Source organism: Bufo bufo, chromosome 6 (assembly GCF_905171765.1).
Source record: "Bufo bufo chromosome 6, aBufBuf1.1, whole genome shotgun sequence".
Classification (NCBI taxonomy): Eukaryota; Metazoa; Chordata; class Amphibia; order Anura; family Bufonidae; genus Bufo; species Bufo bufo.
The window spans coordinates 73,028,404-73,046,006 of NC_053394.1; the positions used below are offsets into that span (position 1 = coordinate 73,028,404).

The 17,603-nt window shown below is 39.4% G+C and overlaps 1 protein-coding gene across 1 annotated transcript in view; it reads right to left on the reverse strand.

The window, feature by feature from the left end:
* Nucleotides 1-8,037: 8,037 nt before the first annotated feature.
* SH3PXD2A (SH3 and PX domains 2A) overlaps nt 8,038-17,603 on the reverse strand; it is a 354,245-nt gene continuing 344,679 nt past the window's right edge. Inside the window, exons 11-14 of the mRNA XM_040438015.1 lie at nt 15,857-16,188; nt 14,672-14,721; nt 11,215-11,334; nt 8,038-10,706 (exon numbers count right to left, since the gene is read on the reverse strand). Coding sequence (XP_040293949.1) covers nt 8,784-10,706; nt 11,215-11,334; nt 14,672-14,721; nt 15,857-16,188 — 2,425 coding nt within the window. The 3' untranslated portion in view covers nt 8,038-8,783. The remainder of the gene's footprint in view (nt 10,707-11,214; nt 11,335-14,671; nt 14,722-15,856; nt 16,189-17,603) is intronic.

The window sequence follows — 17,603 nt, forward strand, 5'->3', positions numbered from 1 at the left end:
GAATTACCAGAATGTCTACATACCCCATAGATTTATACCGGTGTTTAAGGTTAAAGGGGTTGTCCCACTTCAGAAGGAAACCAAACAAAGGAGATCCACCTGTAATAAAAAAGTGATTGTTACTTACCTGGAAGATCCCACGCCGGTTCTCTCAGCCAGGATCTGTTTACAAGGCCTCAGCAGTGACATCACGTGACCACTGCAGCCAGCCATTGGCCTCTTTGGCGCAGTAATTAGCTGCAGTGGTCATGCGTTGTAGACCTGATTTCACTGCTGCAGCCCAGTAAACAGATCACGGCTGGTAGAACCGGAGCGGTGGCGTGCCATGTGCCAGGTAAGAAATGATCACTTCTGTATTGTCAGTTTTCCTTCTGAAACCGGACAGCCCCTTTAAGAAAGTGATTCCTCTGCTTCAGGGATGACCAACCTGCGGCCCTCCAGATGTTTAAAACTACAACTCCCAGGATGCCTGGACAGCATACAGCTATCAGTCTACAGCAGGACATTATGGGAGTTGTAGTTTTACAACAGCTGGAGGGCCGCAGGTTGGGCATCCCTGCTTGAATCCCAATAACACTTCCTGCCCTGAGCTGTGACATCTCAGTAACAACAGTCAAGGGACACCGGCGACAAATCAGCCTTTTTTCCCTTTATTTTTGGAAAAATAAAGCTAGATTCCAACTGGGATCCATCTGACCTTCAAAGGCCAGTGACAGGAATTGTTATCACAGGGATCCAGTAAATATAACCAGACACAAGAATAATCTTTCAAAACACAGATATGGGGGTTTGTTATAGATCATCAGGTAGTCCTCCTTTCATCAAAAACCTCAGTAACAACAAAGGTCCTGGATGAGAAGCCTGTACTCATATTCCATATATTGCACATATCCTTTATATCGATTTTGTTTGTTTGTAGTGAAGCGAATTTTAAACACTGACTTAACAAAAACCATAGAGCAAATAACACAGGACATAAAATGTTAACAATGGCTACCTAGAATGAAATACTGGTTACTACATAAAGATACATACATGGCTGATATAAGCCCTGCAAATTCCCTTGTGTGTTATATATCATTAAAGCCATAGCCTAGTTTATAGTTTTTTTTTATTTTATTAAAGCATAAGATATATATAAATATACAATTTACTAAAAAAAATATGCAGCTCTACAATTGCAAAAAGTGATTTCGGACGTTATAAAAATGCCGTCGTCTTTCTAATAGACAAGGTGATGTGAATATAGTAAGAGTATAGTAAGAGCCAGGTTACTATTCGGTCTGTGGGCACCTTCTACAACTGCAGTATGTGACTACTAAGGTAGCTGTGTTTTTTTTTCAAATTTGTAAAGAAAACTGAAATAAGAATGCACTGTAGTACATTAGGCTTCGTCCACATCTCCATTTGGTAAATCTGATGAAGAGGAGCAGACTACCGGAGCTGCTACATCGGGCATAGCTGGACACCACCAGGCACTGCTGGACCCCATTCACTATACTGGGATCCAGCGGGTTTCAACCATAAATACAGTCTTTCTGATAAAGAAATACCACTGAATGTAGAGGTATTTTTCTGGCAGATGGCATTCATGCAGGATCCCATTATAGTGAATGGGGGCTATTCCGGATACGGTGACTCCGGTAGTCTGCTCTTCTGCTGCAACAAGCTTTCAGATTTTCCAATGGGTGATGTGAACCCAGCCTTAGGTGGACTTGTAATTACGGTATCAATGTTGTTCTGAAAGTTGACATGTGTGAGTGGCCATCAATAGGTAGATTCCATATATGACACCAATGGTGGATTATAAATCTAAAATGATGGTGCATGGGTGGCCACCGATACAGATATCATGAATGATACCAATGAAGTGCAAGACATTTGTTCTTAACTTGAAACTCCTAGGCTTCAATGCAAAAGTTTCCTATCTACTAAGAAGCGATGCTGAGCGCAATGACTGTGGATGAAGCCGACCTGAAACGGCTCTGAACTGTGCTAACTGATATTTACTAATGTATCCGTTTCCATCATCATCTAGCAGTCTGGTGTTACATTGCACCACTGCACTAATGTCTGGGATCTATAGGTTGCAATGACCAAATTGCATGTGTAGCCTTAACCTTATTCTATGAGAATCTGCCTATGAGAATACCATCCTCAGGATGTCTTTGTCATGGTAAATAGGCTGTAGTACCCAAAATATTTTAAATCTAAGAAACTTTCACCCAATGGATAGCAAATATCCTAATGAATGTACAACTATGTCATCTAATCCACTGTACCATATGTTCCCAAGTCCAGAAAATACTACACCTTCCGTTCACCCAAGAAACCAAAGTTACCTGCATCACAATAAACCTAATTTACCTTATTTCAGACATAGAACACAGGTGTCAACGATAAAATATAAGCACCAAATCCCTTCTCTAGTAAATGCATATACAAATACTTGAAAAAAACAGTAACCTAACTCTAACATGAAAAAAATGTAATCCGGCCCACAAGTGTAATTCATGCAGAAGTATTAAAAAAAAAAAAAAAAAAAATCAATATATCTTCTATAGAAACCAAAAGCTAAATCAGGCATTTTATAACAGTCAATAACGAACTCAGAAGTGCTCATTATTAATAAAGTTGCAGTATACAGTAAAAATATGACTTATTTTGTTTTGAATTGCAGAGAGCAACCACTAGAGGGCTTCCTCCAAAGCACTGGGTCTAACTGTACCCATTTATGATAAGACCACGGGGATTTAGAAACTTTACAACCAGGATTTCTACTAAAATAGAAAAAAAATACATTGTGAGAAGAGCAAATACATTCGTAAATTATTCGTCTCATCAAGCATAGTTCTGCACCTATGAGAGTGCATCCCCGAAGCCGAGGACGCTTTCCCCTGCCGCTTGAATGACAGAGTTGGATATCTCAGTGCACAGGCTCCGATTCTGCCAGAAGTGTACTCGAAGCAGTGGTGCAGGCGTGAGATTTTCAGGGCCAGCCGAGATGTTCGGCACTGTCAATCAAGCAGCAGGGCGAGTGTGCTCAGCTTCGTGCAGAACTCTGCTTGACGAGATTAATACATTTTTACAAATAGATTCGCTCTAATCTAATCGTATTTCAATTTACAGAGTCATCTATAAACAGACTGAAGCTTATTGCCCAATGTTACTCAATCTGATATTTTTGGCTCAATGAATGTGAGGACAATAACTCAAAGACAGCTCAGACTGGCCATGATGCTGCAGACATAGCGCATTATTAACAGAGTGTTGTACGCGTTTTATAACGTGGGATAAGATTTCGTTTCTATCGTTTCAAGCATTTCTGTGGCTAAACTAGTTTTGGGGAACGTGGGTGTCGAAGTTGCAATAGTTCATTCTATGAAAAGCATTGTGAACTTCCAACAACAAATTTATGATAAGGCCCTTGTTGTAAGATAACTTCTGGAGCAACTTCTGCTGCACATCACGTCTGGGGCAACTTCTGCTACACCGCTCCTGGTGCAACTTCTGCTGCGCAATCAGCCGCAGTCTGATGGTTCTCTCACCATATGGCACCACCACCTTTTGTAACTGGGGCATAAGAGGATGCTGTCATTTAATCTTCAGGCTACAAAGCAGACATGTGCGAATCAATTCTACAGAATCAGAGAGACTAGAATGTCTTCCACAGTTTTCCCCCCAAAAATGTAAGCACTTTGGGTAAAATCAATTTGGGTCTGAATTGGGCACTCAATTTGGTTGAATCAAACAGTAATCAAATTTACAGAAACTTGCACATCTCAACTACTGATACTGCTTCAAATCACCACTATTTCTCCCATGAATGTACAGGTGCTAATATTATCAATTGCTCTATGGGGGAGATCAAAGAGTTAAAACCTTTCCTTCTACCAAAGTTGCCAAGATCTTAAATACCATAGAGTCTACTATGGGGCTACGGAAAAAAGAGAGGCCCAGTTTTGTTTGGTCCCATTCCCTTTGCTGTTAGGTGGTAATGTGCAAGTTGCCTCTCTCTAGGGCAGGGATGCTCAACCTGGGAGTTGTAGTTTTGTAACAGCTGGAGGGCCGCCGGTTGAGCATCCCTGCTCTAGGGGATCTGCATTGGTAGCAAAGAAGTAGGGAACTGGCCAAAGGGTCATGGAGAATATATGGAGGAGGAAGCAACCACCAGACCCATCTGTCTTGGTTAGCAAAGACCAGTACCATAATGGAAGCCCATTTTAATATTTCTATGTACAACCTCTGACTCTTTCGAGTATAATTTGCAGTGGGAAAAAAGACAGATTTTAGGGCTTTAATCTCCTCTACAGAGCAACTGTAAAATAAAAAGGGGTAACCTATTATTGTTGAAAGGGCCTGCAAATTCTGTGAGAACAGTCGTTTGAGTAAACAATAATTTGATATATGGCAATTAAAGCCACCCTCCAGTCAGGAGCTCAAATATGATATATAGGTCGTTTCCTACAGAGGATTTTGCTGTTTAGATTGGCTCCATTATCTGATCCAAGATCTGATCTTTGACTATAGTGCCTACAGAGAGTCTAAGGTAGTCTAAGACACACACCCTGTATCATCATTGGTTCAGGCTGTAGAAGAGCAGTGGGTGTGTCTCAGACCACCTCTCTCTGTGGAGGCATTGTAGCTAGACTGCAGTCATAGATCACTGCTCTGTCCTAATGGAGCGGAGATAAACAGCAGCCAAGGGGCAGGATCTGAGAAAAATAAATGGCAGGTAATCCACCTTGCTAGGTACTGACGTAAATAGAAGTTTTGAGCTCCTGATTGGAGGGATGCTTTAATCCCGTCTTTGGGATTCCAACTACATGAAGACGAAGTTAGCCCGCAAATGGCTGCCACCTCTGAGAAGGTACAGATGCAGCTGAGCTAAACTTGATGGTTAACGCATTAAGAAAAAAAAACGGCACAAAAAGGTTAAGTAACTCTTTCAATGTATTTCAATGTCTTTTGTCAAAATATGGAACGAGATAACACTGTGACGTGTTATCAGAGTCAATTTTAGCTCGGCTGCATCTGTATCAGGTAAACTTTAAAGCTGTATACAAATCCTTTGGGTTCCTTGTAATATCAAACTAAATTTGCAAAGCCACATAGTTCTTTATTAATATTGGCTTAACAGTTGTGAATATCTATAAATAATTATAAATAACCTCTTCTTATATATATATAAATTAATGTGTTGACGTATGTTCTGTATGGCCTGCACTTTTCCATAATGCACCGAAATGTAAAACACGTTACTGTTAAAGTGCATCTGTTTCCAATAATGAACCACTTCTTTATCCTTATTGATAAAAGATAATCATTGTTATAATATTAATAATCACTAAAATCATTGCTATTATTAGTACTGCAGTCAAGCAGGTAATCTATGTATATTCTATGTAATACTGTCCAGCAGAACTATATAGAGCTTCTACAAAAAAAAATGTAAAATAAAAGCCTCACATTCGTAACACCAGTTAGGCAGGTTATGTACAAAGACAGATGACACCTTAGGCCTCTTTTACACGTCAGTGAATCATAGACGTGCTGTATCTACTGATTGTGTATTCACACATCAGTGGTTTTCCACGGACCGGGGGTACCTGGTGACACCATGTGTCCGTGAGTACGGATCCCTCATGCACATTATAGTCTATAGGTCAATAATAACCACTCTGGAAATTCATTTTCAGACGTGGAATACGGAAGACACACAGACCAAACACGGATCCTTCACGGACATCTTCAAGGATGAACCACTGACCATCTTGTCACTGATGTCATCACGAACACTGACATGTAAATGAGGCCTTTTTTTTATTTATTTTTTACCTACCTGAAAGTATTCAGGATATTAAGGGGAGAACACCTCCTCCAGGAATTTGTAACTGTAACCAAAACATTAGGTAGAACCCAGTAGACCTCACATATCAAAAGTGTCTCTGAGGAAAGGTTTTTATTTGGCCAAAAAAAAAGTATATAAAATGGTAGTGGACAGTTTCCATGTTACATGATATTCAATCTGAAAAATGCAGGTGGAAACTCACTTTAATTTCCATGTATAACTCACATGGAACTCCCCTTTAAATTAAAGGTACAATACCTTTTCTGGGCTGCTATTTATCTGAGTTACCTATATAATTAAATATATTTTCCTTTATGAACTAATGTTTCATATGGCTACAAATCTTACAAAAATGGATTACAAGGTTTCTGTGTTGTTCAATTATTTTATATGTTTACTACACTAGAGACCTCTATTGAAGTAGCACTTGTAGTAAAACACAAGAGTAGTACAGGTAGTACAGACACTGCATCACTATGCATGGCATACAGTATATGGCAGGGTAGGCTGCTGATCTGGTCACAAAAAAAACGGGTTTACAAAGGCCAGAAACCCACTAAGGGGTACAGTAAACACAAATACAATATTAGAACCCATAATATCTCTGCAATGACGTATTTACTTTCAAGTGCATGCTAAAATTGGCTAGTTGTCTCTGGGGTATGGTGTCAGAGAGGTTTTGAGGGGATGTTCTCCATCACTGGCACAGCCAATTGCTCCTCCTCCTCATGGTGGGCATTCCTATAATGCCACAATAGGAGGTACTAGATTGGAGTGTCCTATTACTTATGGAATGTTGACAATAATACACAGGTTGCCCGCCCTCCACAAATCTCCCATCTATGTATATTCCTTGCATTGTTCTGCTTTTGTTTTGTTTTTTCTTACCACGTTTCAGTCACGTGTAACCGATTATAATATAATAATAATAAAAAAAATACTACTTTAAAAATAATTATTATAAAAAGACAATATATACAACGGTAAAACTGCAGAGTCTGAATCGGTTGTTATGTAAACAATGCGTCTGAGGCCAAAGGGCGAATCACTGCAGATCAATACATTTTCAACTAGTGTTCACAACATGGCACATTAGTGTATAGATTATCTACATGCCAAAAGAAGCACAAAAATATATATCTCACTTAAAAGGGCCACTAAGCTCAAGCTACACATCATGTCACAAAAAGGACTCATTACATTCAAAGTTCCAATAGTTTCCAAGAACTTGAAATGCAAAAGTGGCTGGCTGCAATATCTTTCAATAGGATTATTGAAGAACATATCTTGCCTAATCTTGACATTCAATCCCATACCCATCATTTAACATATGTACAATATCAACCATTAGGCTTGTTTTACACTAGCGTTATTAGTTCATGCAGAGGTTTTTGTCTGGCTGAATCCGGACATTAGCCATATCTCCGCTGGTTCCCATTATAGTCAATGGGGTCAGCGGGCATTGCGGTAACACACGGCAATGCCGGATCCAGAGAGCTCTGGTAGGTTGTTCTCTGCCAGAACAGCCTGTCGAAACTAATAAAGTTACTGTGAAAGAAGCCTTACTTGAAAGGCCATGGGCAATTTCAGGGAATTTATTTATTACTGCATTGTGCTCATTTAGGGCTAAAACAAATTTTTGAATTGGTCTTAAAAAAAATATATAATTCAAACTTCGCTTCTCTGTAACACTCAAATTTCACTGACTCAGAGCTGCAGAGTCAGAAGCGGAAAAAGGCTTTTAAGTAAAAAAATAAGTACAATGCAATATTTAAAAAAATGCCTCAAAGGTGTAAAAATCATTTATATTTTAGGTTTAGTGGTTATTTAAAAGGGCTCTATACCTTCTTGTAAATAGGCCTAAATGAACAGACCATGTCCAGTTTTTTTAGGATTAGAAAAAAAGATCCGTTCCCCCCCCCCCCCCCCAGAAACAACGCCACATCTGTCCTTGGGTTGTATGTGGTATTGCAGTACAGTCCCACTCACTTCAATAAGGATAAGTTGCAGTACCAGATATAGCGGATGGGCAGATGTGGTGCTGTTTTTATTTTTTTAGAACAATCCCTTTAAATAATATACATTGTATTAAAATTGGCATTGGAGTGCTGGTCTCATTAACTACGGCTATGGGTGTTCACATACATCTCACCCACAAGGTTGTAGATACAACACTCAGTGCAGTTAACTAGGTATAGGACCCTTTTAACCTTGCCGATTATTTTTGCTTTTGTGGATTGCGTACTTGGGTCCATATAAAGCATTCACTGTGAATCTTGCACACCAAATACTATTCCATTTCACTGAATGTATTGAAACTTAAGAGGAGAAAATCTAACGGCTATATAAATAGTCAATGAATAGAAAGTAAAAAAAAAAAAACTAGGGTTCGGTTTTCTACACAATTTTACGAATTTGAACATTCACAGATAAACATGCAAAAGGCAAAATTGGACACAAATTAGAACATGGGATATAAAGTCAAAAACCAGATAGAAACGATTAATTACAACGTCTAGCATTCCTTGTTTGAGTTACACATTTTTTTTCAGACACAAAATAAGTGTCTATTCTTGTTGGCAAACAGACAAGACCTCAGGGAAAAGCAGCCCAGACATAGCATTCTGCAGATCGTGCCAATAGGAGTTCCCTGGATTTTTGGGGACATTTCTCGTGTTCCAGATAATGAAGTGAAGGCACACAAATGTGGTTTTCATTTTTAACTGTTTGATCATAATATAATGCCCTGTGTTATTTCCAAACATTTTTTTCACAGGGAAAATTTCTTCTTTAATACCTGTTTTATAGAAACAGGAAGATTGCGTCCCCCCCACTTGGAGGATCATATTGCTGGCTTTCCAAGTAGAGGGACGCTCAGTCTAATCTTTAAATTAAGAAAATATCTCAAGGGTGTCTATGTCATATTTTTATCTCAGTTCTTTTTCTCTAAATAATTTGAAGGCACCCATCCTTTAAATGGTTTCGCGCTATCAAGAATATGGCAATACCACCAGCCATTAGGGTTTTTCTCCAACACTTCCATAGAAACCCCTTCTTGAAATCCAACAGTTTCATCATCTCCGTCATAGTCCGCAATAGAGACGTATATATCTTTAAGGTTGTTGTGGATAAACTGGGACTTCTCAATGGGTTTTGGTCGAACAGTAGACACTGGGATCCCATTTCTTTGAGGAGATCTTAAAGATGTTTCCATCTGAGTTGTATCCGCTTCTGTTTTATCAGTAGGTTTGAATTTTGACTCATTTACCTGAGAGCGGACAGTGTTAAAGGAAGAATTTCTTCGAACAGACCTCATATTATCTGTAGCAGACAGCGATTCATTTCTACGCAGATGACAAGCAATGTTGTTTTCCTTGGGTGGTGGGGAAACGAATACAGACTGGGGTCTTACCGCAATTTGTTTTATTCCATTTCTTAACTTTACAACGTTACTACTTTGCCCTGTAGGTTTCAAGAATCCTACAGGCGGCCTTGAGGGAACTGGAGGTGTTGTTCTTTTGCTTTGGTTAATAGTATTTAATGCTTGCACTCTTTTTTCTATCTTTTCCAGGCTGTTTGATTTATTTTCACTCTTTTTACATTTCATAGATTCAGGCTCAGGTGCTGAGGTTTCCCATTGCTTATTATCTACTTGGTCTAAGTAATGTGATGGTGCCCAACCTTCTGAATCTTTGTATCTTATATACCACCAACCACTTTCGAGTTTCTCCACGACTTCTACTTTTGCTCCTGCTGGAAAGCTAATTTCCGTATCCAGAACTTTTTGATAGGTGCTTGTGGCAGTACAAAATATTTTCTCATTACTATCCTCAGATTTGTCTTTATCACTTGGACATATAAATGATTGTGAAGAACTTGAAGGATTATCCACGGAGCTTCTTCTTGGTGGACTTTCAATATCCTCTGATGCACTCTTCGGAATATTTTCTGATTCTTCACTTTTAGAACCTTTAAGTCCACTTCGAAGCTGTCCCGTTGGCCTTAGTTGTCTTCGCAAAGTGCTAATGTCCATTTTTTCCTGGCTTTGACCATCAGTTTTACTTATGAAGGGTTTTGGTCTAACTGATGGCTTTGCTTTGGTTGAAGGAATGACTCCAGGTTTTTGCTCAGAATCCTTCTTTGCTCCAACCTTTGGCACGGATCGCAAACCAACATCAGATACAGACCTGGGTTTTTTCTGTTCATTCGTTGAGAAGGAAACATTTTTAGTGGTTTCCTGCTGGACATTTCTTTCTGATTTATTTTTTAAAAGTGGTGGTTTAGAAAGGGTTCCAGATGGAGAGTTTCTTGGCACCAATGATGAACTCTTCAGAGAATCAGAATCTCCGCTTGACTCTTTGTTTGATGCTGTGTCATCCACATATGGTCTGAAACCATCATTTTCATAGATAGTCTCTTCTTCATTGCTGACATTTTCACAGGATTCTCCAACTTGAAATTTTGCTCTTTGGAGAGTAGAAACAGGAGAAGGTTTGGAAGGCTGGAACATACTTTCTACAATTTCATCAGCAAAATTGCTCTGAGAAAAGGAGTCATTTGCATCAGATTCTGGATCACAGCCAAAAGCTGGGACATCATATTCTGGCTCCTCATATATTTGATTTACTGGTGAATCTTTGGAGTCCATAGTGCAGCTATGACGAGTGGCTGACACTTCTTCTGCATCTTTAGGTTTTGTAGGTGGTGCAGGTGGGGGGACCTTTGGTCTTGTTAATGTGCTTGTCCTACGGTTTAGGTTTGGTTTCTTTCTTTTATCAATATATGAACATGGGGCCCATCCTTCCTTTTCTCCAATCTGGACATACCACCATCCACCAGAATTCTTTTCAATGACCTGTAAAAACATCAAAATAACCAATTTTAAGATTTAATAATTCTTTGGCAGCTTCCTGATTTCTACACATAATATTGCCCTGGTTCTTGAAAAACTAATCTTCTGAAATAAGGCTTTGACATTCATATTTCACTTCACAGACATGAGTAAGATACTGTAAGTTGCTGCCATGTAGTGATCATATGATCTTTGTAGCACGTTAAAACAGATGGTTTATTAAAAAAAATATCCAAAATAACGTATTTATATAGATTAATTATATATTTTTTTAAATATAATGCTTATGCATTTTTTTTATTATTTTCACTAATTATACGGGGCTGTTATCAGTTGATTAGATATATAATAGACTGTATGCTAATTTATTCTTTTCTATGTCAATTCTGCATGACCACAGGCCTGAAAAATGTCAACCTATGGTTTGTAGACATATTTGAGGTCATGCCCTCTCAATAGATGGAGTTACTCATTACATCCTAGGCTTCAAAGAACAGAAATCTTTGCTTACATCAGCCTTTTGACCTCCTCGAAAACTTATCCCGTCAGATATGCAAGACTGGAACTCTGCAATTGTGTAATACTCCACTTCAACTGATGGAGGCTCCGGAGGTTTTGGCAACTGAAATCCCTAGAGAACATAAATCAACAAGGATATGGTTTCAAATGGTTTGTTTTTAGGTTCCATTTTAGAAAGTGAGTACCTGGTCTTGTAAACATAATGAGTAATGACACAACTATAAGTATTCACACGCAGAAAAATGTAAAACAATGAAGCGTTAAACTGGACATGACATTATATATTTACAGATGTAGAAGGGTTAACACACAAACTGTTTACTCAAATTTCTTAACTCATGGTGTTATCTTGAAACAAAAGCCATTGAAGGTGTTTGCTTAGCGCATTTAGTTTAGAGAACACGTCTCATAAAGCATGTGTGTTAGGCTACTTTCACACTGGAGTTTTGGTTTCCGTTTGTGAGATCCGTTCAGGGATCTCACAAGCGGTCCAAAACGGATCAGTATTGCCCTTAATGCATTCTGAATGGATAAGGATTCGCTCAAAATGCATCAATTTGGCTCGGTTTGGATCCGTTCCGCCTCCATTCCGCTTTGGAGGCAGACACCAAAACGCTGCCTGCGGCGTTTTGGTGTCCGTCTGACGAAACTGAGCCAAACGGATCCGTCCTGACACACAATGTAAGTCAATGGGGACGGATCCGTTTTCACTGACACAATATAGCACAATAGAAAACGGATCCGTCCCCCATTGACTTTCAATGGTGTTCAAGACGGATCTGTTTTGACTATGTTAAAGATAATACAAACCGATCCGTTCTGAACGGATGCAGATGGTTGTATTATCAGAACGGATGCAGACGGTTGTATTATCTGAACGGATGCGTTTGTGCAGATCCATGACGGATCCGCACCAAACGCGAGTGTGAAAGTAGCCTAACTCTACTACATGCGTATTATATATACAGTGCTGTGCAAAAGTGTTAGCCGGGTGTGAAAAAATGCTTCAAAGTAAAAATTATTTCAAAAATAGTGTTCATAGTTTATTTTGATCAATTCACAAAATGCAAAGTGAGTGAATAAAAGAAAAATCTAAATCTAATCAATACTTCGTATGACCAGCCTTGAAAAACAGCATCAGTTCTTCTAGGTACACTTGTACAGAGTTTTTGAAGAAACTCAGGAGGGAGGTAGTTCTAAACATATTGGAGAATAACCATAGATCTTCTGTATTTGTAGGCTTGCTCAAATAATTATTTCTCTTCATGTAATCCCAGACGGACTCTATGATGTTGAGATCAGGGCTCTGTGGGGGTAATCACTTCCAGGACTCCTTGTTCTTCTTTACAATGAAGATAATTCTTAATGACATTGACTGTATGTTTGCAGAATACATTTGGAGCCAATCAGACGGTTCTCTCATGGTATTGCATGAAGGATAAGTATCTGCCTGGATTTCTTAGCATTGAGCACACCATTAATCCTGACCAAATCTCCAACTCCATTTACCCAAATTTGCAAGGAAAATGTGTCTTTTCAGCAAATGGAGATGAGGACTTGGTCAGGATTAATGGTGTCCTCAATACTGAGAAATACAGGTAGATACATCATGCAATACCGTCAGGAAGCGTCTGGCTGGCTCTATTCTGCACCTCAAACATAAAGCTAATGTCATTAAAAACTATCTTCAGCATCAATAAGAACAAGGAGCCAAGGAAGTGATGATATGGCCTCCACAGAGTCGTGATCTCAATATCATGGAACCTGTCTGAGATTACATAAAGAGACAGAAGGATTTGAACAAGCCTATATCCACAGATGATCTGTGGTCAGTTCTCCAAGATGTTTGGAACAACCTCCTTGCTGGGTTCTTTCAAAAACTGTGTGCAAGTGTACCAAGAAGAATTGATGCCGTTTTGAAGGCAAATTGTGGTCACACCAAATATTGGTTGAATTTAAATTTATCATATATATATGACATATAAATATTCAATAGATCTGCTGGTCTTAAACATATCTTAGGAATGTACATTCTCTAAGGGTACTTTCACACTTGTGGCAGAGGATTCCGGCAGGCAGTTCCAGCAATCCGGACGCAAACTGATGGCATTTGTCAGACGGATTCGGATCCATCTGACAAATGCATTGAAATAACGGATCCGTCTCTCCGGTGTCATCCGGAAAAACGGATCCAGCATTAATTTTTTTGCGCATTTTTGAAGGTCTGCGCATGCGCAGACCGGAAAGCCAGATTCGTTTTGCCGGAACACTTAATGCCGGATCCAGCACTAATACACTTCAATGTAAATTAATGCCGGCAAGTGATCAGTATTTTTGGCCGGAGAGAAAACTGCAGCATGCTGCGGTATTTTCTCCGTCCAAAAAACGTAAGAGGGACTGAACGGATGCATCCTGAACGGGATGCTCTCCATTCAGAATGCATTAGGATAAAACTGATTAGTTATTTTCCGGTATTGAGCCCCTAGGACGGAACTCAGTGCTGGAAAAGAATAACGCTAGTGTGAAAGTACCCTTAGTGTCTTCCTAGTCTTGACCTTTTGTGAGAATCTAGGTAGCCCAACTGTTTGTGTTAAATGTAGAGATGCTAATTGTGGAACCGTCGCCTATTGGAGGTCTGTAGATATCGCTGTCAGTGTTCTTATGCTATAAACGCCTAAGATGGGTATATCCTTTTACAGGGTTATTCTCATTTCTAAATGTGATAGCATATCTCTAGGATACACCATCACTTTATAATTGTGGGGGTCCACCCGGACACATGCGGATCCTGGGAATAAAGAGGCCATATAGTGGTGACGTAGCACAGTGTCCTCTTCACTCAAGAGAACTAGGACCATGACGCAGTTCCCTGCACAGCTGGGTGGACGTTGGAAGCTAAATTTGCTGAGAAAACCAGTGCCATGGTCTTTTCATTCTCAGGCCTTGTGGGGATCCTACAAGTTTGACCCTCATTGATCACAAAGTAATGCCATCACTTTATAAGCAACATCTACCATTCAATGTCTTATGTTCCCATTTGTTAACCTGCAAATTACAATCTCTATTGGTCCCGTCACATCTGTACGTCACTTAGGCCAATGGCAATTCCTAACAAGGACCTATGTTTCAATATGTTAGTTGTTAGATACAAACTAGATGTATAGTTTGTATGGAAATGCTGGACATTTCATTGTACTGCTCAGTAGGATTCTCACACCACATCTTAATTTCAATAAATTACTTTCAGACTTCCAGCCAAGAATGGCCTATTGTGTTTCATCAGTTTTTTTTTCCACAACTAGCAGTGCTTACAGGCATATCACTGACTATACGTCCTATAATGAGTCTTTGCATTATTTAAATGACATTACTGATATTAATTCAATTAAACCCAAAAAAGAAAATGATCATATTCCCAAGAAAGGAAAATAAAATAAAGGGCAACAAACCAGGCTAGATTCTCTCCGGGGTGGTGGCTTCATTCTAAGGTTTGGAGAGCCTGCCAAGTACAAGAGAAAGTTATAAATTGAAAGAATGTACAAAATCTTATAAAATACACACTGTTATACTTTGCCCAAAGAAAAGTAAACTACAGTCACTTAGACACAGAAAAACAGTAAAAAAAAACAACACAGAATACAAAAAATTACAAATGTAAATCAATAAAAGTAGAACAAAATGAGAACTATGACCCATATGTGCATGATAAAACCTGCACATTTTTGGTCTTCTACTTCCTTGCAAAATTTCTGCAAATGTTCTTTTTCTGTCTATAACTGTACTGAGGGGGCAGGCTCCAGATTGCCTTTATGTTAACTGAGGGAGTGTTTGAGAATGGGAATCCCGTCAGCGATTGGACTGGGAGTGTTTATGTGACTTGTTAAATGGCCCTGAAGTGGTTTTCAGCACTGTACTTTGATATGCACATTTTTGACCAGTGCCAGGGTGTTTTTTTTTGTCATTGCTCACAAAGTTATACTTTGATATGTAAACGGCAGTTTTTGATTTGCTGGATACATGGAAAGGGAGGTATTTAAAGGACTGAGCGATGTTGAAATAGTTAATGCCCATGAGGAAGCAAGTGCGAAACTTGGGTCAGGCATGCCTATACAGCAGGCCTTTTAATGATGTGCACATTTTAAACTAACGTTTGCGAGTATAATAGAGCACTTTAAAAGTCTTTCCCCTTGGTTGCAATATTTCACTATTGGAACTCCCCATCTGTGTTCCTGAGAGGTATCTAGGGTGAGATTGGAAGTGACAGCAGAAGCGGAGGAGCTGGGTGCAGTGATTATGTATGGAACTTCCTATGGCGTTATCGGTAGAACGGCCAGAGTGTCTTTCGTTCTCTGAACTTCTTTCTGTGGATCAGATGGGGGCCAGAAGACAGCCACTGAATAGAAGTGGTGGGGAACAGGGGAGTATGGATTTTTCCACAGGTACTGCTGGGTGGGTTGGAAATTTATAAAAAATAAAAATAAAATGGAATATCCCTTTAAGAATGTGCCAACTGTAATCTGAGTGTGGGACTTGTTGGAGGCAGTGACCTGTCCACTTACACAATTTTGTCAGTGAGGACCAAGTTTCAGTGTCAAGAGTGTTATGACATAAATAGATGACATTTTTATACGTACTTATTTCAGATCTCTGGGGAGCTATTCTTGCTACTGCCGGAGACCCCGGGGTGGCTCTGGGTGTTGGTTTCTCAGATGTCACCATTGAGTTGCCGTTAGAGTCATTGCAGAGGATTGGCAGACTAATCTCTTTCTTGCTGATATGAGGCTCTTCAGCTTCATTCCCTGCCTGAGCCTCCTTTTCGTTGGATTTCTTATTGAGGAGATTACTAATTTCCATGATATTCCCTATAATCTCCACAGGCCCGGCAATATTTTTCTTTCGACATGGTAGGTCATCTTTAGCCTTCTTTAAGTATGATGCAGGAGCCCAGCCTTCTATACCTTGGTACCTAGAATACATTAAATACATTTTTAATTAAAAACAGAATGAACTATTTGTCGCATGTGTTTTTTTGGAGCGGAAATAATAATTAAGTTGTAAACTGACATGTGTGTGTAATTTGCTAATTGCAATATTATTCCGAGTAACAAGAATCAAAAGAATGTCCAAAAATACAGAGTGTAAGTGTGTCTGGGAAGACCAGCTTCCAACATCTGCTCTCCAGCTTGGAAATAACTCCAGGGGGATACAAGGCGCAAGAGGCAGGAAATGAGGATCAACACATGCGCAGGAATGCTAGGAAAGATACATATTTAAGGAGGATTTTGTTATAATACTTTAGGTGGATTAACACATTATACAGGTTATTAGAACTGGGCAGAAATAGCTGTAGATAGACATTATGCTGTAACTAGATCGCTAGAACCTTGGTCCTTAACAAATAAAATAATTAAAAAATAAGTTTGCCCAATGACTACTGTAACAATTACTGTATACAGTAGCTCAATGAGAGAAATGGATAATACAATATTGCTTCATGGTGTCTTTAGGGTACAAAACAATACAATGTAAATTTAAATCAATTTTATTGGGGTGTGTGTCATCTATTCATGCACAAAAAAAGAACCGAGTGAGACGGACTTTCTGCATGTGACATGGTCTTGTCCATGAGAGGTTAATGGATAGATGTATTAAAGGGATCATCTGGACTACAGATATTCACAATCTGTCCTCTGGATAGGTCATCAATAGGTCAACCCCACCAATCAGCTGTTTTCGGCTGCCGCAATGCTGGAAGCTAACAGTGTACGGTGCAGAAGGCTCCATCCATTGTGTAGTTTCTGGCGCCGGCTTTAATTAAAGGGGTTATCCCATGACGAATGTCAAAAATTTTAATCAGACATCCTATAGCCATGAAAAATCTCTTTCTAACAAAGCTAGGACCAGCCCTGTACCTCACATGGATCCAGAGATCTCTCCATTCATTGCTCTGCTAGATTTATATCAAGCTGACAGCTCAGGGGAGTGTCTTTTCTGCTGCAGCTCAGGGGGCGTGTCCATGCTCTCCCTATCACAGCTCAGGGGGCGTGTCCATGCTCTCCCTATCACAGCTCAGGAGGCAGTTGAAGGATGAAACTGAGCATGTGCGGCCATCTCAGTGAGCAGGACAAAGAAATAAAAAACAAACAGCAGGTGGTGCTATACAGATAGATTTTATTGAATGAATAACTCAGTGGCTATGCTAAATTTTTAATTATATGCAATTAGAAAAGTATTCAGATCCAGGTGCTGGTTTAAAAATATTTTTCATGGGACAACCGCTTTAGATGGGAGCTGAGCTAGATTACTGAGACATGACCACTACACAGCATATGGAGCCATCTGCCTCCATCTCCATACATAGTATAGCCCCAATGTAGCAGC